The following is a 26,576-nucleotide window of genomic DNA, read 5'->3' on the forward strand; positions in this document are numbered from 1 at the left end:
GAGAACCACAAGCAAGAACACAAACAGGCTGATGACCAGATACATCACAATTCAAATGCCAAAAATCAAAGACCAAGAGAGAATCTTAAAGGCAGCAAGAGAAAAGAAAACTGTTACCTATAAAGGAGTTCCCATAAGGCTGACACCTGATTTCTCATCAGAAACTCCACAAGCCAGATGGGAATGGCATGAAGTACTCAAGGTAATGGAAAGCAAGGATCTGAGACCAAGATTTCTATATCCAGCAAGGCTATCATTCAAATTTTACAGTTAAATTTTTATAAAAGGGCTAAAGGAGTACATCACACTCAAGAGGTATCTGTATATTTCCCTGTGTGTTTGTGTGACTGTACCCCAACAAACAACTTTAGAGACAATCTCCCTAAGACTAACTCCCAGCAGTGAGGGAGAAGGAGACAATATGTGCTTCCTCCCCACCCCCAGGCTGAGCCTCTTCTGCCCCTGCTCCTCCCAGCCTGTGATGAGCCCTGGGGGTCCCATTCCAAGGGTGGATGAAGGGAAGGGGGAGGAAGACGTGGAAGACTCTGATGAAAGAAAGAACTTAAAGAGTGTGGAGGGAGAGTTTTTAGGGAGAACTCTGGATCCCTGGGAAGAAATATTTAGGTGGATGCACATGGGGGAAAGCTGAGGGTAAGACTCCTAGGCCCCTAGCCCCTCCTAGGAACGAGGGACTGGGAACCTCTGGAGAAGTCTGGGAGAGTCCAATGGAACTCCATTCCTGGAGAGCAAGTCACTCATTTGCCCACACTGGGCCTAGGCTGGGACCTAGCTGAGGAAAGTGCCTGGGTTGCTCAGAGCATCACTCCCAGAACTGGGTCCTGGACATCTACTGGACGTGCAGGGCCACATGAGAACACTGGGGTGTGTGCAGCAGACAACAGGAGGGAGAACCAGGTCCTTGCTCTCTCTAAAGGGAGAAGGGAGGGCAAGGAGGAACAGCATTTACCACAGGTTCATGTACATGATGAATGCACAACACAGGATCACCCTTGATGTCAATGTCAGCACTTTATTATCTTCAGCCCCAATTTGAGTGCCCACCTGGGCAATCCAAAGGAACAAGAGCCTTGGAGGCAGAGTAGTGACTGATGTTAACTTAAAACAACAGAAATGAGGGAATGCTGGCAGTCCTGGGTCCTTCCCAATCAGCCCCACCACCCCCACCTTGCCCCAGCCATGTGGGGGCACCGAGGGAGCCAGGTGTGTGCCCAAGGTCACACTCAGAAGGGATGCTGAATTTACTGTGGTTGCTTCTGACTGAACTCCTTTTCCCGAAGTTCATTCCTTTTGATCTTGCCAGTGACAGTTTTGGGCAGCTCTGGGACAAACTGCACCTGGGTGAGGAGAAAGCAAACCAGCCTGAGTCCTGCTTCATTTCCTACCCGTCCCCACTCCTCTCTTCACACTGTACGTCCCCCAAACAGGCTGCAGCAGGTGGTGGCCTCAGTGGTGGGGGCCAAGTACGTCAGGTCCTCCTCCTGACCCCCTGAAGCTGCTGCAGCCTGTGACGTGCTCTGACCAATGAAATGTGGTGTAGTGAAGCATGCCCCCTCTCACAGGAGAGTGGGAACCTCTGAGCCTGGCCACCCACTCTGTCCATCTCTGACAGCACCTGGCAGGTGCCTATGGGGGGGCTGCTTCTCTATCCTGCTCCCAGAAGACCAGGATGGGCATGTGGCATGAGCCTTTCTTACAATAAACCATGCTGCTGTGGGGCTATTTGTTACAATAACAACTAGCCAAGTGGTGTTTCCACATGGGGCACATGCCCCACAGGGGTCAATTTGATTTTTAAGGAGAGCAATTTTAGAATGAGTTATCAACAATGAATTTTTTCCATTTTTTACTGTTCTAGGGGCCTCATATACAGAATCTTACCTAATAAAGAGGGAAAATGCTAATTGACCTTCACACCATCACAAAGATGGATGTGCCTACAGCTATTAAAGAGGGCACATGCTAATTGACTGCCCCACCCTCAAAGGTGGTGGGGCCCACAGCTAACAAGGAGGGAATATGCCAATTGACTCCCTGTCCTCAAAGATGGCGGCGCCCACATCCAATAAGGAGGGAGCATGCTAATTGACTGCCACGCCCTCAAAGATGGACGTGTCCACAGCCAAAAGATGATGGTGCCCAGTCCCCTCAACCCCCCAGCTGGCCAAGTCTCAGGTGAGCAGGGCTGACCAAGGCTTGCATTGCTGGCAGTGGCAGCAGCAGAGGTGTGATGGGAGCATTTCCTTCCCCTGATTGCTGGGCCGATTCCTGCCCCTAAGGGCTCCCAGACTGTGAGGGGGACAGGCTGGGCTGAGGAATCCCACCTTCAGTGCATGGATTTTCATGCACCAGGCTTCTAGTATAAATATATATTGTGACATATTTATTCATTTCAGTTCTCCATTATGTTTTGAAACTTCATTTGCTATTTTTTTCATATCACTTCATATTATCATTATTATTATTATTATTATTTTTAACAATTTCTTAGTGATTTCTTCTTCAGTACTTCAACTGTCCTTTCATTCTTTTTCTCTTGCATGGATGCCATGTTTTTGGAAGCTTGTTTACACCAAGTTAATGGTCTTTTAGGCTTCCTTCCTATGAGAAGTTCACTTTTTGAAAGTATATGTCACAAGCAGGGCCTCAGGATTTTAGAGATGTTTAGATGGAGCATGGCCCCAAAGTGGTTGGAAACTACTTATCTAGCCCATTCTAACTGGTATGCATTCCCTATTCTACTCTCTAGGAGGCAGCAAAGACTAACATTAAAGCAAGAACACTGCTGCCATTAGAGTCACTGGTTTGAGTTCCAGCTCTGCCTGTATTAACTCTGTTCTCTGAGCCTCAATTTCAACTCCGTAACATACATGGTTAGACCATCTCAGGCTGCGGAGAGGATAAATGAAATAAGAATGCACATGAAGCATTGAACCCAGGGCCTGGCATGTGAAGTAAATATTCAGTAACTGTTAGCTCCACAGCTTTACAACATGCACTAACTATAAACATTCAGACAATGTAATAAATGGTCACTTGTTGGCATCAAACTTTGTTTCCAAACAAATACAATAATATTAAGTATATTCTCTCATAGCCTACTTTTTAATCTTAATAATATATTGTGGCACCTCTATATTAAAAATAAAAAATCTACATCATTAAAAATTACAAGATAATATTAAATTTTACAAATAATTTTATAATTTCTCTAAAGGACAAATGCAGCTCTGGCCAGTCTTTCTCAGTGGTTGGAGCATCATCCCACATAGCAAACTGTCATGGGTGTGATTCCAGATCAAGGGGATGTATATGGATTGCAGTTTCCATCCCAGGCCCTAGTTGGGGTGTGTACAGGAGGCAGCCAATTTATATTTCTCTCTACATTTCTCCCTCTCTCTCTCTCTCTCTCTCTCCCTCTCCGTCCCTCCCTTCCATAACTCTCTAAAAAACAATGGAGCACTCTTGTCCTCCTGCCATAAAGACAGAAGAGAAATAGTCCAGAGATGGAAGATGCTGACAACACCTCACCATAGCAGCAGACAGCAGCTGTGCATAGCTGAAGGATGCCCAGGACCAAACCAGAGACGGTCGGACATGCATCACAACCATTTGTCCACCAATCATATCTATAACACCATGGCTGACATGTACACATAAGGTACTGCTTGACATTGAAATTGGGACTCAAAAGAACTGTTGGCCCAGAAAGAAACTCACTATAGACTGATTCGTTTGCCTCTCAGCATAACCATTATGGCTTGTCTCAGTTTCAGTTCTTATAAGGGAATTCCTTATATCACACGATCTAATGCATCTAGGGGAGATAATGAACAACATAAATTGATGAACAGAAATAGACCCGGAGACAGAGAAGCAGTGATCAGACTGTCAAACCTCAGAGGGAAGGTAGGGGAGGGTGGGTCCAGGGGGAGAGATCAACCAAAGGACTTTTGTGCATGCATATAAGCCTAACTAGTGGTCATGGACAAAGCGGGGGGGTGGGGGGGCATATGTGGGGCGGGGTTTGGGACAGAGATGGGGAGATGAGGACAATTATGTAATACCATAATCAATAGAGAAATTAAAAAAAAAAACAATGGGAAAAATATCCACAAACGAGGATTGACAATAACTAAAGATGTAAACAGAAAAAAAAAATGTAATAGAATAAAAAGAATAAGAATGAGCTGCCACAGATGAAATATAAAATGGTGGCAGAGGCCCTAGCCAGCTTGGCTTAGTGGATGGGATGTCAGCCTGCGGACTGAAGGGTCCCAGGTTTGATTCCGGCCAGGGACACATGTCTGGGTTGTGGGCTCAGTCCCCAGAGGGGGTGTGCAGGAGGCAGCCAATCAATGATTCTCTCTTATCATTGATGTTTCTACCTCTCTCTCCTTCTCCCTTCCTCTCTGAAATCAATAAAGAAATGCACATTAAAATAATAATAATAATAACAACAATAATAAAATGGTGGCATAGAAAGTGGATGCTGCACAAATATGCTCCCAGGAACAAACTGGTATTACAACTAAAATACAGAACAACTTCCTGAATAATCAACAGAAAACTCAGAGCAGAGAACACTGATGTCTGAAGACCAAAAGTCAAGACCACATAGAGGCTTACAGGAGGGGTGGAGGTGCTAAAGGGCTGGCTGGGTGCCCAAGAACAGCAACTGAAGTCCAAGAGAGATATCTCAGCTGTGGGTGGTGCTACTGAGAACTCAGATATAGATATAGATATAGATATAGATACAGATACAGGTATAGATGTAGATGTAGATATAGATATAGATATAGATATAGATATAGATATAGATATAGATATAGGACAGCCATACAGACTTAATATGGCAATAAATAAGTACATATCAATAATAATCCTAAATGAAAATGCATTAAATGCTTCAAACAAATGGCTTAGGGGTCTGGCTGGCATGGCTTAGTGGTTGAGAATCCACCAATGGAGCAGGAGGTCACTGTTCGATTCACAGTCAGGGCACATGCCTGGGTTGTAGGTCAATCCCCAGTAGGGAGTGTGCAGGAGGCAGCCAATCAAGGATTCTATCTCATCATTGATGTTTCTATCTCTCCCTCTCCCTTCCTCTATGAAATCAATCAATATATTTGAAAATAAATGTTTATTTTTAAAAAGTCATGGGGTAGCTGAATGGATCCAAAAATATCACCCTCCTATATACTGTCTTCAAGAGACCTTTCTCAAAACAAAAGACACATACAGGATGAGAGTGAAGGAATGGAAAAAAAAAATTTTTCATGCAAGTGAAAAAGAATAAAAATCAGCCAGTCAGAGAAATATAAATATCACATTTGTGGAATAGAATGAACAACTTAAACTGATGAACAAAAATAGAGACAGAGGAAAAAAATTTTTAGACTATAATAGAAGTAATCCTGTTATTTGCAGTTTTTTAATTTTTCCTATCAATACATCCTTTGTGATAGAATACTATATTAGTACAGTTTTGGTAATCTACACTCATAAAAGAGAAATATCCAAATTAACCAACACTCCGCTATGCCCACCAGCCAATTAGGAGGGAATATGCAAATTAGAAGGAGAAAGATGGTGGCTGCCCAGCTGCTCCAGGCACAGAGTAGAGGAACAAGACGCCTGCTATTAGAGGGAGGGCAGAAATGGGGGAGGGGGTGGGGCCGAAGGGATCTACAGGAGCAGCACTCTGGCCACAGTGAAGACGAAGACTACAGACTCCGGCCTGAATCTGCAGCTAAGATGGCAGACTCAAGCCAGAGTCTGCGGCGAAGACAAAGGTGGAAGACTCTGGCTGGAGCCTACAACAAAGAGGAAGAAGGCATACTCTGGCCGCAGTCTGCAGCAAAGGCCGAAGACTCCAGCTGGAGCGAGAGCCTGGCTCCCAGGTGCCAGAGGAAAACTGCTACTGGGAGCCAAGGGATGGAAAGCCTATTGCACACATCTCTTCATGCAACGGGCCTCTAGTATTATTATATTTTACATCTTTTTTTCTCTTGAAATATTAATGTTTATTGCATGTAATATATTTAAAATTATTTTCCTTGAAATGTTGTTTATTACATGTAACATTATTATATTCAAAATAGTTTTTCTTGAAATGTTAATGTTTATTGAATGTAAAGGGCTAATTATTTTGTATATAAAAAAAGAATGAACTTGTTTTAAGGATATATATAATTTTGTTAACATTTGTTTGTTGTGTACATAAGTAAGTATTGAGTGGAAATATTGAATGTATTTCTTAGTATGAATCAAATTTAAGAATAGTTAGAAAGTGGCTGATTTGGATTTCTTTTGCAAATTTTGAAAGATGTTAAATAGCCTTCTTCAATAGCTTTGGGCACTGGTCTGATTGTTTTGCCCTCAGGGTAATGTGCAGCGCATTTGGGGGATTCCGGCCCAGAACAGAGGTTCCATCCCAGGCAGTTGGCTGCATCCACCCCTAAGCCGAATTGCTTCTTCTGCAGAGAAAAATGCTCCTTCTGTGTTCGGGGTCAGCATCTCCCGGCCACCCGACCAGACTCGGGGCAGCGGAGCTCAGAAGGCACGCGCATGGCCCCACTCACCTTCCTCGGGTACTTGTACGGGGCGGTCACTGACTTCACGTGCTCCTGCAGCTCCTTGATGAGCTGGTCCCGGTCATGGGACAGAAACTGTGGGGTCAGGACAACGAAGGCTTTCACCACCTGCAACGCAGAACCAGAGCGGGGGCTCAGGGTCAGTGCCACTCAGTGGCCGGGTTTAAAAAGTAAGTGTTTATGCAATGAATGGCAAAACAAGCTGACACCGGAGCCTTTGGAAACGGCTCAAATCCAAATACTTCGATTTCTACCTTTCCCTTGCAAAATCACTTAACCTCAGATTCCTTCTCTGTGACATGTGCAGAGTACAGATCCATCCCATGGTGGCCTTATGTTCAGATTCCATGAGTTAGTACACATGCACCTAGCTTAACTTTGTTATTATCCTCAGCTGTTGAAAGCTGTCCATTGTCTTCACTAGCAGAGAGGTGTGGACAAGGAAACAGAAGGCTGTTCAACCTTGAAGCTCTTCAAGGTCAGAGCCAAGCACCCACTGTCTAGTTGAGACAAAGAGAGCTGAAGCAACTTCTACATTTTAGTCTTAAGTAAATTCTTATTGATGGGCTATCATTGGAATTGTCTGCCTAAGGGCTATGGGTGTGTCCCAAAACCTGAATAAAAGGGATCGAAAGGCCAGAGCAAAGCAGAGTCCTTGCTCTTGAGCTGGGCTCCTGCATGGCCCCCTGTGTTTCCAAATTAATATTTTCTAGTCTCTTTCATTTGCAGGTGGCTTCCTCCAGAGCCCGAACCCTGAACCTGAACTCTGAACCACATGGGATGTGGGGGGGACACTCACACTCAGCATCATTATTCTCATCACTATTTTTACTGCTAATGAATATACAGTTCTGTGCCTGGAACCTGTGGGCATTTAATAATTGTTGGTAACTTATTGAACTTATTGTTTTTATATTTTTTAAGAAGTTGTTGATTCTTTTTAAAAAATATATATATATGTTTTTATTGATTTCAGAAGGAAAGGTGGGGGAGATATAAACATCAATGATGAGACAGAATCATCACTCTGATGCCTCCTGCAGGCCCCCTACTGGGGATCTAGCCCACAACCTGGTGGTCAGTGTGCATCACAGGGACTAATTGTTTTACCATTAGGTTGATTTGCACCTTAGCTTTTAGGATTTATGTCTTCATTGAATTGTGCAGGCCTTGTACCTAGTAGGTGCTCAATAAATCCAGTGAATGCATTGGAAACAGAGTTTCAGATTTCCATCCTGGCTCCACTACAGTGTAATCCGAGCAAGTTACTTAACTTCTTTATGCTGCCTCTCTGTCTATTTAAAGGGATAATAAGTAAAAGTCTCGAACTCATTAGGTAGTTGTGAGGGCTAAATGAGCCAGCACACCAGTTTCTAGTCAGGATTGTCACGGATGATGCCACAGTGCCTCCTGCTGCCCAATCAGTGTAAGTGTGGCACGCATACCCACTGCTTTGGAAGATTCCCGGACACGCAGGTCCCTTATCTCCTGTCCTTCCCCTCACCTGCCCTCGGATCGGGTCCGGGCTGCTCACCACAGCTGACTCAGCCACCGCCGGATGCTCTGCCAGCGCGTTCTCCACCTCTGCCGGCCCAATGCGGTACCTGTGGGACCAATGGTTCCTGCTCTGCTTCTGAGCAGATGCCAGGGCTGGAGTGACCCGGGCCCTCCAATCTCATGTGTGGGAGTCACAGCTTCCCTGGGCACAGAGGGCAACCTTAACAAGAGCCAGAGGACTGGGAGAAGGCTCTGTAGGGACCAGGATGTGAAGATCTGGGCATTGCAAACTCAGATGCTCCCAAGGCCTCCCCCCACTGCCTCTGGTGGGCAGTGGGGGTGGAAGGCTGTTCTCCTGAGGCTGAGTGTGTGGCACAAGGATCTTCCCAGCAGGACTCTTACTGTACACTTGGGAGCCTCAAACTTAGTCTTAAAGATTTAGGGAAATTCTGTCTCACTACATCAGCATCCAATGTAGAAATTCAAAAAGTAAAATGAAACTAATTTCCCTGATGCATCCAAGGGAAGTTGTTACATGTGTCACTTTTTCTCCCTACAACACCTAAGTGGTAAAGACAACAGATCAGGAGCCACACTACCTCGGTTCAAATCTGGGCCTCTCCCTGCACTATCTTGGAAACTTTCAGCAACTTAGTTCACTGGTCAGTGACTCAGTGCTCTCATCTGTAAGATAGGCACAATAATGGCATCTACTGGGTGAACAAAGCACAGAGCAGTGTACTTTCACACAGTAAGTTCTCCATGAGCTTAGCTGGTATTGCTGTTGTTCTGTGGCATGTGTCCCATTGGAAGAACACAAAGAATAATGTCCCCCAACAAATGGGGGAAGATGGGGGCTCAAACAAGATCTCCCTTGCCAATCCTATATCCCCTCTTTAAATTGGATGATGTCTCCTGTGCTTGTTCTTCCAGGGTTCTTGAACTTTCTTTTGATGTTGGGGGGATGCACAGATACCCCAGGCCGGGGCCCTGTAACGTGGCTGCATTCAGGAACACACTGCATGTTTCATCCCCAATGCATGGAGGAATGGGCAAGCAAGCTAGTGTCTGCCAGGCCCAGGTCAGCCACACCTACCCAGAGGCATTGATGATGTCATCGTCCCTCCCCAGGAACCAGATGTAGCCCTCTTCGTCAATAGTTGCTTTGTCCCCAGTGTTGTAAAAGTCTCCACACTCCACTTTGGCTGTCTTCACTGGGTTATTCTGCAAAGAGAATGTCACTCTTGTTGAAGAAAGTGAGATTAGAGATGCTGAGCTGCAACATGGGGCTCAGATCTGGGTTTGAATCCTGCTTCTCACTCCACCAGGCACCTGTGCAACTTTATAATCTCTCTGAGTCTATTTACTTTACATGCAAACACTCAATGCATGCTAATGGTCAATTAATGTACAAAACACACTGACAATTGATATTAATATAATACAGTGGTTGAACTGATGGAAGGTAATAATAAACTTTTCTAAATGAATTTTCTTCCCCAAGTACCATCTCATCTCATCCTCAAAGGAAGCTTGTGGCCCTGGCAAGTGTGGCTCATTTGCTTGAGTGTCATCCCATGTACCAAAAGGTGGCCAGTTCACTTCTTGGTCAGGGCACATGCCCAGGTTGTGGGCTCAATGCCCAGTAGGAGGCGTACAGGAGTCAGCTAATCAATGTTTGATGAAATAATGGCAGAAAACTTCTCTAACCTGGTGGAGGAAAAAGTCACACAAGTTCAGAAGGCACAGGGAACTCCAAACAAGAAGAACCCAAACAGACCCATGCCCTGACACATCATCATTAAAATGCCAAAAATTAAAGACTAAGAGAGAATCTTAAAGGCAACAAGAGGAAAGCAAACTTACCTAAACAAAAGAGCTCCCATAAGGCTGACACCTGATTTATCATCAGAAACTCTATAGGCCATGCCGAGACCGGTTTGGCTCAATGGATAGAGTGTCGGCTTGGGGACTGAAGGGTCCCAGGTTCAATTCCGGTCAAGGGCATGTACCTTGGTTGCGGGCATATCCCCAGTAGGGGTGTGCAAGAGGCAGCTGATCGATGACTCTCTCTCATCGATGTTTCTAACTCTCTATCTCTCTCCCTTCCTCTCTGTACAAAATCAATAAAATATATACATTAAAAAAAAAGAAACTCTATAGGCCAGAAGGGAATAGCATGAAGTATGCAAGGTAATGAAAAGCAAGAATCTAAGACCAAGATCACTATATCTAGCAAGGCTATCATTCAAATTAGACAGTCAAATAAAGAGCTTCCCAGATAAGATAAAAAGGCCAAAGGAGTACATCACCACCAAGCCAGCATTACAAGAAATGTTATAGGCCCTGCTGTAATGAGAAGGAGAAACAGAGAGAGAAACATACACATAAAGAATTAAAATGGCAATAAATAAGTACCTATCAATAATAACCCTAATGTAAATGAAATACATGGTCCAATCAAAAGGCATAGGATAGCTGAATAGATACAAAAACACGAGCCAACTATATGCTGTCTATAAGAGACCCTCCTCAGAACAAAAGACATGCACAGGATGAGAGTGAAGAAATGGGGGGGGGGGAATTTTTTCCATGCAAATTGAAAGGAAAAAAAAGGCTTGATTAGCAATACTCATATCTGACAAAATAGACTTCAAAGTAAAGGCCATCACAAAAGACAACAAAGATCACTTTAGTACATAATACAAAAGGGATGGATCCAGTAAGAGGATAGAACCCTAGTAAACATATATACACTCAATATAGGAGCACCTAAATATATTTAAAAACTGCTAAACTTTAACAGCTAGAGGAGAGATTGACAGCAATACACTCATAGCAGGGGACTTTACCACCCTGCTAACTTCACTGGATAGATCCTCCAGACAAAATGTGAAACAGAAACAGTGAATCTGAAGGACACACTGGATCAGATGGATGTAATTGACATTTATAGAACAGTTCACCCCAAAGCAGCAGAATATAGTACATTGTTCTCAAGTGCACATGGATCATTCACAAAGATAGACCACATGTTAGGACACAAAACAAGTCTCTACAAGTTCAAGAAGACCGAAACCATATCAAGCAAATTCTCATATCACAGTGGAATGAAATTAGAAATCAGCTACAGTAAAAAACACCCCAAAACATTCAAACACATGGAGGCTAAGTAGCATGTTATTAAACAAAGAATGGGTTACCAAATCACACCAATAAATAAATAAATAAATAAACAAACAAACAAACAAACAAACAAACAAACCTTCGTAGAAACAAATGAAAATGAACACACAACAACCCAAAATCTCGGGGACACAGCAAAAGCAGTCTGAAAGGGAAGTTCATAGCAAGATAGGCCTACCTCAAAACAAGAAAAATTAACAATAAACTATATAACCCTTCAACTTAAAGAACTGGAAAGAGGACAAGAAAAGATTAAAGCAGAAATAAATGACATAAAGACTAAAAGAAAAACACAAAACAATTAAGGAAATTAAGAGCTGGATCTTTGAAAAGATAAACAAAATTGATGAATAGGTTAGCCAGCAGTTTTAACTGTTGGTTGATAGTATCACATGAGGAGCAGCGGCCCCTCCAGGCCACAGGGATGACAACAGTGACAACAAGAGAGAGCCTCTGATGGCTGTTCTTTTGGAGAAAGGAGATGGAATCTGAGATTCATTTCAGGTGTGCCCACCCTTCCATACCCATCTTGGAAGCTGAGAATTTCCGCTTAGTGGCCTCTACTACCCTGGGAGGGCTAAGGTTTATCTGGTCAGGAGTCTGAGCAAGTTTCCTTAGAGCCATCACAAGTTTCTGTAATCTCTGGATTTCCCATTAGGCTCTGGGGCTGAAAGACATGGGTTTGAACCTTAGTTCTGCCATACATTTGACACAGGTAAAAACATGACCCCTATGGTCTGCAGGTGGTTTTCTCTGAGAAGTAGGGTAGGGGAGGTCTCAGGAGGCTCAGGACAGTTACTAGATTTGTGCACACCCTGTTGGTAAATTGGAGGTAGGATGTGAACCCAGCCGAAGCCTGCATTCTTAATCATCAGCCCCCAAGTCCGATGATTCCCAAGCCAGGCTTCTCCACCACACCAGTGCCACGTGGGTCAGGAGAGGAAAGACTGTGAGCTTTGTGTGAACTAGACCTGGCTTCACTGAACTGGAGCACATAACGGGAGATGGGAGGAGTCAAAGGATGTAGAGTTGGGAGCCCTCCCTTATCGCTGCAGGGGTGCTCGGGCCAGGGAGCAGCAGGCGGGGCGCCCTCACCTCATACAACATGAACAGGCCGATGGGCTTGGTGGGCTTCATCCTGATGCCAAGGTTGCCCTCAGTGTTGGGCGGCAGGATGTTGCCTTTGTCGTCGATGATCTGGAGCAAGAGGTCTGTGAGGCCCCCTGCAGGGCTCCCAACCCTCCTGCCTCCTGCGCACTCCCTTCCCCCAAACTCTGCCTGACTTATACGTGTGACACCAGTGGGGACCATGGGGAGATCCCTGTCAGAAAACAGAATGAAGCTGTCAAGTCTTTGAAATCAGCAAGTCATGGGCGTGTTTGTTTCCTGGTCTGGACATCTCATGTGTCTTCAAGCTAGAAAACAGGGGTCAGGACAAGCTAAAAGCCGGAGGGTGGAGAGAGCTGCCGGGCACCCCCAGGTCCTGTGCGCCATGGCTGTTGCACAGCCTCGGCTGGCACGGTGAGCTGCACTGATGCCCACAGTACTGACTCTCCCAGGAAACCAGAGGGGAACTAGGAGAGGAGGAGGGACAACTTGGGCAGGGGGCACGGCTCTTCTGCTGCCTGGTGTCACATGGGGTTAATCCCAGCTGAGTCCTCAGTGCTCCCTGGCCACGCCTTTAGGACCAAACCTGGACGTCGAAGGGCGGGATGGCTTTCCCCATGGAACCGGGCTTGACCTGTGACCCCCGGGCAGTGCCACAAGTAAATCCCTGTGCACAAAAGGAAGAGAAGATCAGTTGTCAAGGGCTCCAGGCCGATCACAGAGCAGCAACAATGGTTCACAGCACCCCTGCTCACACACACTGCTCATAGAGCCTGTGGGGGAGCTGGGAGCTCTGTGCACTGGGCTCAGGGCATTGACCCAGCTCTTCAGCAGACAGTCACTGCGCCCGACATGTGACATGCACTGGGCCAGTGCCGGCTGCCAGGGCCACAGGGTCCCATGGGGGAGGCCAAGAAAGGAGCAAAAAGCTGAGCTCGGAGTTGTGGGAGTGTGGTGGGTGGGGGAGTGCCCACTGTATGCCAGACATGTGTCCATTTGACCAACACTTACTCAAGACTGAACCTGACAGGAACCCTGCCTCCTCTGCCCTCGGGGCTGCGCTGAAATCACTTAGGCTTTGCCTCTGCCACCACTCCCACCCCCATTTGCCCTCCTGATGAACTATGACTTCTTCCTGGTTCTCTGAAGCTAACATCTGTCCTAAAGCTAAGCCTGCACAGTCACACAGATGAGTTGATGCCCTGGGAACCCCCTCTCAGGGCCTGCGGTGCAGGAAGCTGCTCAGGCCCACAGTGGTGAGCTCACCTGGCTCCTTCGGGCAACCAGCCCAGACTCAGGCCCCAGGAGAAGTCCCGGGCGATCCTCCTTCGGTGGCATCTCCCCCCCATTTCTGTTGTCGCCAATAGTTCTTATACTGACGTTTGGGCATGTTTCCCTCCACAGATAACCCTTCTACTCTGCACCCCTGACACCTGGCGCAAGACCCCCCACATCAGTGAGGACAGCGGGCTGGCCCTGGGGGCTCTGCAGGCTGGGTATCTCCAGGACTTTCACATTCCCTTCCACTCCCCTCACCACCACCCGCAGGGTTGGCATTCTATTCCCATTTCAGAGACAGGGAAGTTGAGCTTTTGGCAGGCTCCATGGTATGCCTACGGGGTTGAAGCTGCCATTGGCGATGCTGAGAGGAACTGAGAACTGAGCTCCTGGCAGAGGAAGGTCTGCCTCTCCAAACTGCTCTTCTCACTTCAGGATGTGCCAACGCCCACAGGTGAGTGAGTGGGTTGCAAGAGCTTTGAGCAATGAGGCTCCATGCAGCCAGGAGGGAGTATTCTGTGGCTCAAGCAGTCCACACTAAGGGGCGGGGTTATGGGTGTAGCTGGTGCTTATCTTAGTCCAACAGTGAACTGTGAACCATGCCAGGTGAGGCCTAGAGCCCTCCCATTTCTCAGGCCTGGAAGCAGACCACTTCACTGACTAAAATAAAACATTTTTCTCAAAAACAATACACCGTCAGAAAAATATGTGAATTAGGACCAGCAGAGCCCGCCCTACAGGTCCTGAGAGGGTTGACTCTGTGAGCTGACGGGATGGTGGGAGGCGGGTGAGTGGCTGTGTCGGCATCAGGGGGTTGAGGATGCTTCGGGAGAGAGGCAGCCCCTCCTCCTAACACTGAAGCCCCTGAGGGTCCAGACAGCACAGCAGGCTGCACGGCCTGCCCACTGCAGGCTCACTGACACCCTTAGTGATCACACTCTGTGTGTATGTGTGTGTGTGTGTGTGTGTGTGTGTGTGTGTGTGTTGTCTATGCTCCCTCCGCCCCTCCTGCTTGTGCCCCACAATCACACGTGTGCTTTGGGGCCCGCTCTTGCCTGGCCCTGTGGTTGCTACTCGAGGGAAGGATGGTGACATGGGCAGCACTCATAGGAGGGGCCTCCATTGCCATTGCTCCTCCCAGCTCCCTGATCCCAGAGATGTAGCCCTGTCCTCAGACCCCTATGGAAGGTTTTGTCCAATAGCTGTCAGCACACTGGGGTCTTGACAAGTCGAAAACTGTGTGAATTCTTACTTGCAAACTGATTTGGGGCCAATCAGCCTGAACTCCAGAGCTGCCCTCTGCTGGCTCTGCACACATTGGGCCTGTGCACACAGTGGGGCCTGTGCACACGCTCTGGCAGATTCAGCTGCTCTGCTGGGCTGGGTGGCCCCCCTGTGCCCATCCACCTACGGTTTCTGTCTGTCCATAGATTTGGTGAAGCAGAAGGCCCGTCTGTTCTCTCCACTTCTCTTGCTCCTCGGGCAGCACGGCCTCTCCGGAAGCAGAGCAATGCTCCAGAGTGGGGAACCTGAGGCTTGGGGGAGACAAGGTGTCCACAGAGCTTCAGAGAAGACATCTGGCTCCCCTCCTTCCTCCCCTCCCCCCAACACGTCTCCTGTTACACAGCCAGGAGTGGTGGACAAGGGGGCTGGTTTCATTGGGGGCGTCTTCCTCCCTCATCCGGAGTTTTCTCCAAAGTAGGTAAACTTAGCAGAGTCTCCAGTGGAGTCATTAGTGATGCCCTGATTAGATTGTTACTGGGTTTGACCAAGTTCATCATCTGAGGAATGTTGCATAAAGTGGCTGTCACAGAGCTTTGACATACAGATAGAGGCAGACTCCAAGGGCATGCTGGAATGGAGGCTTCATGAATAAAAGCAAGTTGTATTTCAAAGTTAGCTTCATAAGGGTAGTTGTTCAAGTCCTTGAGATTTTAACTCTGTGTCTAAAAGTTATTGGGACTGATTTTTGAAGCAGCCATTTCCATTTTAGAGTCTCTAAAATATGTATAAGTGTGCATTAGGTTCAAAGACAAGATTGCAGTTTAGCTCAGAATTAATCTACAAATACAAGGAAATTCAAAATAAAGTAACACTACATCCATCAGATTGGTAAAAATTAAAGACTCTGACAGGAACAAATGTTGCCAAAGATGTGGAACAAAGGCACACATAGTGATTGGATACTTTGGAAAATAGGGGGTAGGATGCGGTGTCAGTGTGACTCAGCAATTTCTCCTAGAAATACACTACATAGTGAGTGCTGATGTGCACAGAGTGAATGTACAAGAACAGTGCTAGTCATCAATCGCCCTCAAATGAATTAGTGGTAGAAGAGATGGGAAAATATGGACTTTTCATAAAACGGAATATTATATGGCAATAAAAATTAGCTACAACAATATAATGTAACATGGGCTTACCTTAGAAATATAATGTTGTAAAAAGAAGCTTCATATTAGAGAATTATATGATTACAAAGCTCAAAAGCAAGTAAAAGAGATTGATATTTCCTTAGGAGGTAAATTATGGGGGGCGGAGGAAGAAAAAACACACACAAATGAATGAACACCATAAAAGTAAAGATAATGAGTTCCTTTAGGGGAGTTGGAGAGGTCTGAGGAGGTCACTGCGGCTGGCAATGTTCTCTTCTTGTGACTTGAATGAGTGGTTACACATTTGTTTAATTTTCACCAATTTCTTCATTTACAAATTTATATCTTATGCATTTTTCTGTGTTTGTTATTTCACGACTTTAAAAAAGAAAAACACCCACAATGATGCAAGGCTCACTGTTTATTTGAATCTGAGTCCTGCTTAATAAACAAATTTGACTGGCTGATAATTATCTCTACATTTCATACACACGCACACACACACACACACACACACACACACACACACACACACTAGCTCTCACTGCCCTCAAAGAACCAGTGTTGAAACAGTCTGACCATTACAATCCTTAGCTGGTTATTAAAAGAAATAGAGCCGGGGAGAGGATGACAATGTTGAGCACAGTCAGCTGGGAAGCAGAGGCCTGTTTGCTTCACCAGGAACTCCAGTTTCACACCCAAGAAATGGCAGCATGGTATCCCCAAGGGGATTAACACCCGTCTCTCCCTCCTCTGGTTCAGAAATGTGTGTGGGAGGGGACATGGGGCAATCAGGAACTGCCCAGTAAAGTCAAACTGGCACAGGGGAGGGAGAACCAAGATGGTGGCCTAGGTGAGCATCTAAGCTGCTGCCTTGCACAACAATTTCAAAAACAACAACTAAAATCAGAACGGACTTCATCCAAAAACACAGGAAACCTGATGGAGTGGGAAATCTGTAACTAGAAAGGAGAGAGGCTCATGGATCAGATTTGAAGCCGCTGAGGTAGGGAGATGTTCGTGCACAGAGAGGAAGTGCGGCTAATGCTTGGTTGGCGGGAGGGGAAAGGAAGTTCCGGATTGCACCGAACCCTTTCTGACTGTACTGAATCACAACCCCGGCCGAAACCCCATGGACCCAGGCTCATACAGGTGGAGTCTGGACTGTAGAGAAAGGCATCCAGAGACTCAGAGACCGGGGGAGCCGGGAGCCGCAGCGGGCAGGGTCTACAGTAGTGCGAGAGTGAGTACGCACAGAGATCTGACCATGGAGGTTGCCTCTGCCTCTCCATAGTGGAAGGAATCAGAAGCTTCAGACTACAAAGACTCATCCCAATTCTGGGCGAGCCTCTGGGGCACCCACACTCTTGCACAGGGAATCTGGGCGGTCAGACGGAAACTCAGGGGAGAGGCAGAAGGCAGAGGTCAGGTGGAAACTCAGGAGAGTGCACAAGGGCAGGGCTGACTGGAAGCCAAGACTGTCAGCTCAGCCCTGAGACTCTGCTCCATGCAAGCTGAGCGCAGAGGCTTCTGCAATTTTGCAAATCTGATCCTATAAGACTGTCTCCAATACAGAAGGTATCCCAGAGTAGACACAGCTGATACCCACATCCAATTGGCCTGGCGGTCAATTCCTCCCAGGGATACCAACAACAATAAAGACTTAGCTACAACAGGCTGTACACGCAGTTCACAAAGGGGAGCACCAAGTGTATCTACCTCAGGTAACTGAGAAGGCTGACCAACTGGGCCATATATGACACCAAACACACAAAGCCATTCTACCAACTCTGGGAAGCAGCAAAAATGCCGAGACAAGGAAACAGATCTCAAATGAAAGTGATGGAAGAGAACAACAGACTGGATATTGAATTCAAAACCACGGTTATAAGGTTTTTCAAGAATTTCCTTGAAAAGGCCTATAAATTTACTGAGACCCAACTAGAAATTAAACATAAACTGACTGAAATAAAAAATATTATACAGAGACCCAACAGCAGACTGGAGGAACACAAGAATCAAGTCAAAGATTTGGAATACAAAGAGCCAAAGGACACTCCTCTGGAGAAGCAAGAAGATAAGAGAATCCAGAAAGTTGAAGATAGTGTAAGGAGCCTCTGGGACAACTTCAAGCGTACCAAAATCAGAATTATAGGGGTGTCAGAAGAGGATAGAGAGCAAGTTACTGAAAACCTATTTGAAGAAATAATATCAGAAAACTTCCTCCCACCTGGTGAAAGAAATAGACTTACAGGTCCAGGAAGCATACAGAACCCCAAACAAGAGGAATCCAAAGAGGACCACACCAAGACACATCATAATTAAAATGCCAAGGGCAAAAGACAAAAAAAAGGATCTTACAAGCAGCAAGAGAAAAGCAGTTGGTTACCTATAAGGGAGCACCCAAATGGCTATCAGCTGATTTTTCAACAGAAACTATGAAGGCCAGAGGGAGTGGCAAGAAATATTCAAAGTGATGAATAGTGAGAATTTACAACCAAGATTACTGTATCCAGCAAAGTTAAAATTCAGAATTGAAGTGCAGTTAAAGAGCTTCACAGATAAGAAAAAGTTAAAGGAGTTCATCACCACCAAACCAGCATTATATGAAATACTGAAAGGTATTCTTTAAGAAGAGAAAGAAGATCAAGCGAATTAAAAATCTGAGGAACAGAATAAACTGGTGAATATAATAGAATCAGGGGCAAAGAAAGGGAGTGGATTGATAATTATCAGGGGGAAAGGGGTGTGAGGGTGCAGAAAGAGACTGGATTAAAATCGTACACCTATGGATGAGAACAATGGGGGAGGGGTAAGAGCAGAGGGGGGGAACGGGAACCAGGTGGAAGGAAGCTATGAGGGGGGGAAGGAGAAACAATTGTAATAATCCGAGTAATAAAGATTTATTTAAAAAAAAAAACTGGCACAGGGGAAGGTGTTGGATGACAGAATCTGTGGGTCTAACCTGGGATAAGGTAGTTGACTTGGGGTGGACCCAGTGCATGTCCCTGGAATCTTGGGAAGTTAACTGGTTGTTTTGAAAAAGCTCCTGGTTGAGACCTAGGGGGCAATGTTGGCTCTCTCTCTTGCCTGGGACCCCACTGGCCCAATTTGTTCCTGTCCCTTCCGCCCAGGAGCAAGAACCATGCAGGACTACAGGCACCTGGGCCTGGGGGAGACTTCCAGGCCCAAACGATCATAAAGCTGAAATTCTAGGCATTGGCCTTTGCGTTGGCCCCAGAAAACAAGATTGGACTTTTTCCAGGGCAGGGCCAAGAGAGATGGGCCTTGGGAAGCCCAGAGGAGAACTCTATTGATGTTATGCAATAATTAAACCACATTGAACACATCACAATCTTCCGTGCATGGATCTTTGGGACTCTTTCCTCCCAACCCTGTGCAAGAGCCTGTTTCCCACCGACAACAAGACCACAGTGAAACAGACTCCTTAAATTCCTACCCAAAGATTGTGATTACAACAAGCCACTTCTACATACCTGCTAAAATTCTGCTGCAGAATCATTCGAAATACAGAGGGCACAGCAAAGCACTGGGTGATAGGGTATTTAAAGAATGTCTGCAAGGTGAACAGAGAAAAATTTTATATTTATAGTTAAGATGAAAAATACTGTTCAATTATTACCATTCTTTTGTTGCTTGTGGTGGTAACTCTATTTTTTAAATTATTACCATTTTAATTCTGATCTCCCTTCTGGGAGAGCACATTTATCCATGATGTACTCATAACAACAGCAATTGCTGCCAGTTCCTGAGTGTTTTCAGGTGCAGGCCTGATGGCTAAGCACTTTACACACTTTGCCTGTATCATCTCAATATTCCCAATAACCTTATGAGATTGTAATTATTAAGACTTCCATCTGACAGGTGAGGATACCAAGCTCAGAGAGGTGAGGTTACCACTAACAATTGCTAAAGATGTAAAACGGAACTGGAACCATTGTGTTCTAAGGGCTCTGTTTTTAAACACTTCAATCAGTTCACACACACACCAGCCACCTGGCCCTGGAGGAGCCAGGAGACCTGAGATTGTGCTGGTTGCTTTAATTTCTCAAAATGTGTATTCTGGGTGGTTCACTGACTGATTCAGCGCCTCACATTTTGAGAAACCCAGAGCCCAGGTTATACCACCCTAATGGGCTGTTTTGTTTCATACACTATTCTCTGCAGGAGCCAGCTTTTGAGCCTGAAACATGAGTTTCTCCTGGAGTTTGTTGACACTGAGAGATTAGTGCTCTTACCTCTACAATGACCTTAGGGTCAAATTGGGGCAGATGATGGATGAAGACTGTAGACCCTGCTGTCCATGGTTCAAACAGGGTCCCCATGAGAGCCGCAATCCAGCCTGGATCTGACATGCACCAGAAGACATCAGAGGCCTTCAGCTTCAGTAATTTCCTGCTAACTCCAAAATACAGTGGCCTCAGCTTTGTAAGCACAGTTGCATTCCCGGTCAAGGCACATGCCTGGGTTTTGGGCACAATCTCTAATCATTGATGTTTCTATCCCTTCTCCCTTCCTCTCTGAAACCAATAAAATGTAATATTAAAAAGTGCAACTTTGAGTTCTGCACTCTCTCATTTTATTATTTATTTATTTTTTTAAAATATATTTTATGATTTTGTACAGAGAGGAAAGGAGAGAGATAGTGAGTTAGAAACATCGACGAGAGAGAGTCATCGATCAGCTGCCTCTTGCACAGCCCTTACTGGAGATGTGCCCGCAACCAAGGTACATGCCCTTGACCGGAATCGAACCTGGGACTCTTCAGTTCCCAAGCCGACGCTCTATCCATTGAGCCAAACTGGTTTTGGCTGTCTCTCATTTTAAAATAATAATAATCAACGAGGGGAAATACCCTTGGGTGAGAATTAACAAAAATAAAAAATAAAAATAATAACAGAAACAGCTGGTAAAAGGAAAATTGAATCCAGTGGCTACTCAGCTAGGACTGAAGCATCTCCCCACCTACTGTTACTGCTTCTGAGGGACCTCTGTGTGCAGAACTCCTTGAGAAAAACTCAATTCGTCCCTTAGCAAACTATGGCTTTGAAGAGCTCTCTGTTAGTAGGGAGGGGCCTGGAGAGCCATTCACACCCCCTCTTCCCATCTCTTAGGGCTGTGGCTCACCCACAGGAAATTACAAGCTAGGGACCTCTGTTCTGAGCTGCAGACCCAACTGCCCACTGGGCATCTCTTCTGGGATATCTCTCTGGCATCTCAAACCCAGAGCGTCCTAATCTCTCCTGCCTTTCTGGACTGATTCTTCTCCAGTGTTCTCTGTGATTCACTGAATGTCATTACTGTCCAAGCTCAAAACCCGAAGTCCACCTTGACTCTCCAGCCTCTCCCAACCCCCACATCTAGCCAGCACACCCTCCCATTCTATCTCCTAAAATCTTAGACTTCTTAATTTCCTCCCTGTCCTCAGCAATTGGCCAAGCCACCACCATCTTGCACCGAAATTATTCTAAGATCCTCTAACAGGTCTTTCTAAATCTATTATTTCCCCCAGCCATTCTCCACCTTGCAGCCACAGTGATCTTTTCAAAATACACATTTGATTAGGTCTCTCCCTTGTTCACAACCTTTCAATAACACCCATTGTTTTCCCAATCTCTACACCAAAGTCCCCACAACCCTCTGTGCTCTGGGCCCCATTCACTTTCTCAGCTGCTCCCATCTGTGCCTCCCGGACACCCTGAGAAGCTGCTCTCAAATCCCTGTAATGCTACTTTTAATATATTTGTGCCTTTGCTTGTGTTGTTCTCACTACACAGACATCCCCCCGCTTCTTCCCACCCTAATTCCTTCAGTATTTTGCTTATAAAGTGTTATCATTAGAACAGATACTCAGTGCCCACAAGACACCTTCTCTACTCCCTGGTCTGCTTAATAAGGTACAAAATATATTATTAGTTGGGGAAGAGGAAGTAGGAGGGAGAAGATTGGTTTAATACTGATTAAATGATTAACCCAAGGCTATTTCTTCAGCCTCTACAATTATTGATTTTAGGTTAATGGCAGTGGCTTGGTTCCAGGTATAACTTCCCCCTAATGGCTCATGATTGGGAAACTCAACCTCCGTATCTGTACAGTTCACATCGCTAGAACTTTCTGTCCTCCTCCCACCAAACCTGGAACCAGTGACAAAGACACATGGCTTGTCATTTGTGCAGCTTGCAGAATGCCTGCTGCCTCCACCCATGTTCCCTCCACACCTGTGAAGGTGCTCAGGCAGAACCCCCTTGTCATTGGGAGGCTGCTGTCAACACACACTTAGAAGTCCAGACCTTTGCCTCTGAGACCCCCAGTGGTCTGAACCAAAGAGAGCAGAAGGGAGAAGAAGGATGGACTTGTTCTACTTGGAACACCTTTCCCAACACACACACACACACACACACACACACACACACACACACACACACACTCCTTGCTCCAGAGTGACCCAGCCTCTAAGCTGGTGCCCTCTTTCCTACCATGAAGGGAAGGAGTGTCGCAAGGCAAGTCCATGGCTGTGTTTTGCCATCTTGGGGAAGCCAGAGGTGCCACTGGTGAAGAAGATGACCATTGGGTCCGTGGTCTTTGACTTAATGCAGGTGTGATCTGGGGATGCTGATCTACAAAGGGATTGAACACAAAAGGATAAAAGTCAAGTCTCCTGGCTCCACCCTCAGGGTGAGCCAAAGAAACAACATGAGGCTCAAAGTCAGAAACCTGACTTGTTTGCTTGTACAGATTTGAGAGAGAGGGAGAGAAGGAAGGATGGAGGGAGGGAGAAAGACAGAGAGAGAGAAAAACATGCATTTGATGTTCCACTTACTTATGCATTCATTGGTTGATTCTTGTATGTGCCCTGACCAGGGATCAAACCCACAACCTTGGCACTCTATCCAACTGAGCTACCTGGCCAGTGCAGAAAACTGCAGTTTTGCAACACTGGAGGAAAACTGGTCTCCAGGTCTGAAGCACCAAACAGAGTTTATGGGTGATCTGGGTAAAAGCACTGACATTTCTTTATTTAAAAAATGGGAAAAACATGGCTGAGTATTTTATAATTTAACAAACATTGAAATAGAACTTTCAGTGAGTTTTTTTGGTGCTCTACCAGTAAGTGACTTACAAATAAGAACTCATTCAATCTTCAGAGAAATCCTAAGATGTGACTATGCCCAACTTGTCATGCTCCCTTTGGGGATGAGGAAACTGAGGCTCAGAGAGGTTAGGTAACTTCTCTGAAGACATACAGCCAGCAATTGGCAGAGCCAGGTTCAAACCCAGTGTGCTGCATAGACTGTCCTCTTAGTCACACTGCTAAGCTTGCTTTCATACAAGCTAACTTTAGAGGAATTTCACTCCATAACCTTGGTGCTGAGTGGGGGAGGGGAAAGGAGATGAGAAAGTGAGGGAGAGTGAGAGTGAAAAAAGAAAGAATTACTGGGCCTTGATTCCTGGGAGCAGCTACACTCAGTCTCTGGGGGCTGGCCGGCGATGATTGTGCTTGTGAGCTTCCTGTGTTGATCTGATAAACTGCAGATCATTCAAATGCTGGAGGGAACACTGGCTTTTGCTGGGAAATGGTACAGTCCTGACTCTGGGCAATTTAAGGGATTTTTCAACAGTACTATTTTTAAAAATATGTTTTATTGATTTCAGAAAGGAAGGAAGAGATAGAGAGAGGTATAAATACCAATGATGAGAGAGAATCATTGATTGGCTGCTTCCTGCATCCCCCCCCCCCCACCTTGGATCTAGCATGCAACCTGGGCATGTGCCCTGACCAGGAATGGAACCTCGACCTCCTGCTTCATAGGTCGAAGCTCAACCACTGAGCCAGGAGGGCTTGGCAACAGTATTATTTTTAAGTTTTTTGTTTGTTTAACTCTCTGACTTTGTTTATTCAAATTATAAAAGAAAGTTTATCTAGAAGCCACAGAGGTAGTAGAGATGAGCCAGAGGGCTGCATTGGCTCAGCAAACAAGTTCAGACAGAAGAAGGGCCCTTGGTGTTGAGGAGAGAGACAAAGGTAGCGCAGGGGGAGGTGAGGGCACGCTCACTGGAAGGAAAACCCCAAATCTGGACCTGAGAGTCCACTACAAGGTGTGATGTCATTATGTTTGCCTTTTGGTGTTGAATAACATTTTAATTTAAAATCAGAAGGGGCCCTAAAAAGTTTGGCTCAGTGGACAGAACATTGGCCTGTGGACTGAGGAGTCCCAGTGCAAGGGCATGTACCTTGGTTGCGGGCACATCCACAGTGGGGGGCGTGCACGAGGCAGCTGATTGATGTTTCTCGCTCACCAATGTTTCTAACTCTCTGTCCCTCTCCCTTCCTCTCTGTAAAAAATATCAATAAAAATATATTAAAAACAGAAGGGTTCCTTCAAGAAAATAAACCCAGTGTAACTTATAGGTTATAAACCAGTATTACCTCAGAAAAATAAAAGAGACAAAGAAAAGACATCCAGCAAGGTTTGAGCTGCGGATGGAAAGGGGGCTCTGTGAACTAAGCTCACAGGTGATCTGATCATAAATCCCTGTCTAGGCAGGGCATGGCGGAGGCAGGCCCCTGACACAGAGCTTCTCTGGTAAAACGGTTATCTTTGCCTTAAGCAAGCCTATGCATTGCTCTTGTGCATCTTCTAGGTTAACACCCCTTGAAATATTGAAAGTAATATCCCTTGAAGGGGGTGTGACCCCTCAAGGGAGCAGAGAATCTTAACTATCCTGTAATCCCATCCCCACCTTGCTTTCTCCCACCTTAGTCTTTCTTGCATCCTCTCCTGGATTTCAAATGCATGAGAGAAGCTACAAAACTCTTTTCCTCCAGAGCATTTGAGGTTTTGTTCCCCAGCATATGTTGTCATTTTGGCTCAAATAAACTCATAAAAGTTTCCTGCAGGTCTGGGTGTTTCTTAGGAGGACAGTGAAAAACACACCTAAAGGCTCACAGAATGAAAGCATTGAAGGTGGAGGGTCTCTCTGACCTGGCATTTTTCTAACTTTCTAAGGGCACCCAGACTCCGGGAGATGTTTGCCCCCCAAAACCCTCTATCAGTCATTTTTTCTTGCAGTCTCAATTTTCACCTTAAGGATCCATTTTAACCTCTCATTCAACTTATTCACATATATGTATTTATACTTATATATGAACTAGAGGCCCGGTGCATGAAAATTCATGCACTGGAGGGGGCTTCCTTCAGTCCAGCCTGTCCCCTCTCACAGTCTGGGAGCCCTCAGGGACTGGAGTCAACCAGGCAATCAGGGGAAGGTGATGCTTCCATCACACCTCTGCTGCTGCCACTGCCAGTAGGGCAAGCCTCAGCCAGTCCTGATTACCCAGAGCCTCTATCAGCCCTGGGTGGCAAAGCAGCCATCATCTGATATTTGCGTATACCTCAGGACGACCTTAGGCAGCTGGGCAGCCAACATCTGAGGCATGCCTGCACCTCAGGCGAGCTCTGGTTGGCTAGGAGGCTGCCATCCCAGGCTTACTTGTGACTTAGACTGGGGGTGGCTGGGGGGCTAAGAAGTCTGGGGGTTCTGGAGGCAACCATGCAGAGCAGCAGGACCCCCTTGGGTTTGAACCCGGCTATCCTGTGCACCTGCCACCCTGGTGGAGCTGAAGGGACTGCACACCACCATCTTGGGGTTGTGGGTGAAACTATCTTTGAGTGCATGGCAGTCAATTAGATATTCCCTCCTTATTGGCCGTGGGCGCTGCCATCTTTGAGGGTGTGATGGTTAATTAGCATATCACCCTTTATTATATAGGATAGTCTTTTAGATTCCCACCTACAAGAAGCCTGAAACACAGTAATCCTCTGATGGTACAACTCCTTTCACATCCCAGGGATGATCAAACTTTAGGGAGAGAAGCATAGACGTGCAATGTCCTGATATTACAGATGAAGCAACCTTGGCTCAGAGAGGGGAAGGAAGTAGCCCAGGGTCACACAGCAGGTCAGGAACATAGCTGGGAAGAGGTTTCAGGAGTCAGGCCTGGTGAGCTTCCTACCACCACCAGCTGTCTGTCGACAGCACTTGGGTGTACATGGTCTTCTCCCACCATTCCTCAGAGAGCACCTCCATCAGACCCGAAACTCACTTAATCAGAGATCGGAAGTCCAGCCACCCCTCACGCCTGCGGTCAGACACCAGGAGCTTGGTTTTCAGAGCGGGACACTGAGAAGCCACAGAGTCCACAACCGGGGCAAGGGCATCTGTGGTCACGATGCTATTGGCATTAGACTCCTTCAGTCGGTAAAGAATGTCCTTGGCCTGCATCTGGGTTGTCCCTGGTATGAAGATAATGCCTGGGGATGAAAAAAGAAATTTTTTGTTTCATTTTCTCTTTCATAACCATTGGCTTCGGGCCTGTCTGATCTGAATAGAAATCCCTTAGCCCCTTGCTACACAAAGGCCCGCAGTGCCAGCACCAACACACCACACCCAATCCTACCCAATCAGAACCTGCATTTTTAAAATTTTTGTTTATAAT

The 26,576-nt window shown here is 46.1% G+C and overlaps 2 protein-coding genes across 8 annotated transcripts in view; both read right to left on the minus strand.

Moving 5' to 3' along the window:
• Positions 1 to 1,010: 1,010 nt before the first annotated feature.
• The window catches only part of LOC311622128 (acyl-coenzyme A synthetase ACSM1, mitochondrial-like), a 93,715-nt gene continuing 68,149 nt past the window's right edge, over positions 1,011 to 26,576 (minus strand). For all 5 annotated transcript variants that reach the window (XM_084882943.1, XM_084882942.1, XM_084882944.1 and 2 more), the window contains one exon: positions 1,011 to 1,185. The gene's annotated coding sequence lies outside the window, so the exon portion shown is untranslated. The remainder of the gene's footprint in view (positions 1,186 to 26,576) is intronic.
• The window catches only part of LOC311622127 (acyl-coenzyme A synthetase ACSM1, mitochondrial-like), a 40,420-nt gene continuing 14,854 nt past the window's right edge, over positions 1,011 to 26,576 (minus strand). For all 3 annotated transcript variants that reach the window (XM_084882941.1, XM_084882939.1, XM_084882940.1), the window contains exons 4-14: positions 26,184 to 26,391; positions 22,555 to 22,695; positions 20,317 to 20,476; positions 19,555 to 19,634; positions 15,094 to 15,217; positions 12,991 to 13,071; positions 12,393 to 12,494; positions 9,208 to 9,335; positions 8,119 to 8,218; positions 6,603 to 6,722; positions 1,011 to 1,355 (exon numbers count right to left, since the gene is read on the minus strand). In XM_084882941.1, the coding sequence (XP_084739067.1) occupies positions 1,260 to 1,355; positions 6,603 to 6,722; positions 8,119 to 8,218; positions 9,208 to 9,335; positions 12,393 to 12,494; positions 12,991 to 13,071; positions 15,094 to 15,217; positions 19,555 to 19,634; positions 20,317 to 20,476; positions 22,555 to 22,695; positions 26,184 to 26,391 (1,340 nt within the window). In that variant the 3' untranslated portion in view covers positions 1,011 to 1,259. The remainder of the gene's footprint in view (positions 1,356 to 6,602; positions 6,723 to 8,118; positions 8,219 to 9,207; positions 9,336 to 12,392; positions 12,495 to 12,990; positions 13,072 to 15,093; positions 15,218 to 19,554; positions 19,635 to 20,316; positions 20,477 to 22,554; positions 22,696 to 26,183; positions 26,392 to 26,576) is intronic.

This window comes from Pipistrellus hanaki (genome assembly GCF_964339955.1).
Source record: "Pipistrellus hanaki genome assembly, chromosome: 4".
Classification (NCBI taxonomy): Eukaryota; Metazoa; Chordata; class Mammalia; order Chiroptera; family Vespertilionidae; genus Pipistrellus; species Pipistrellus hanaki.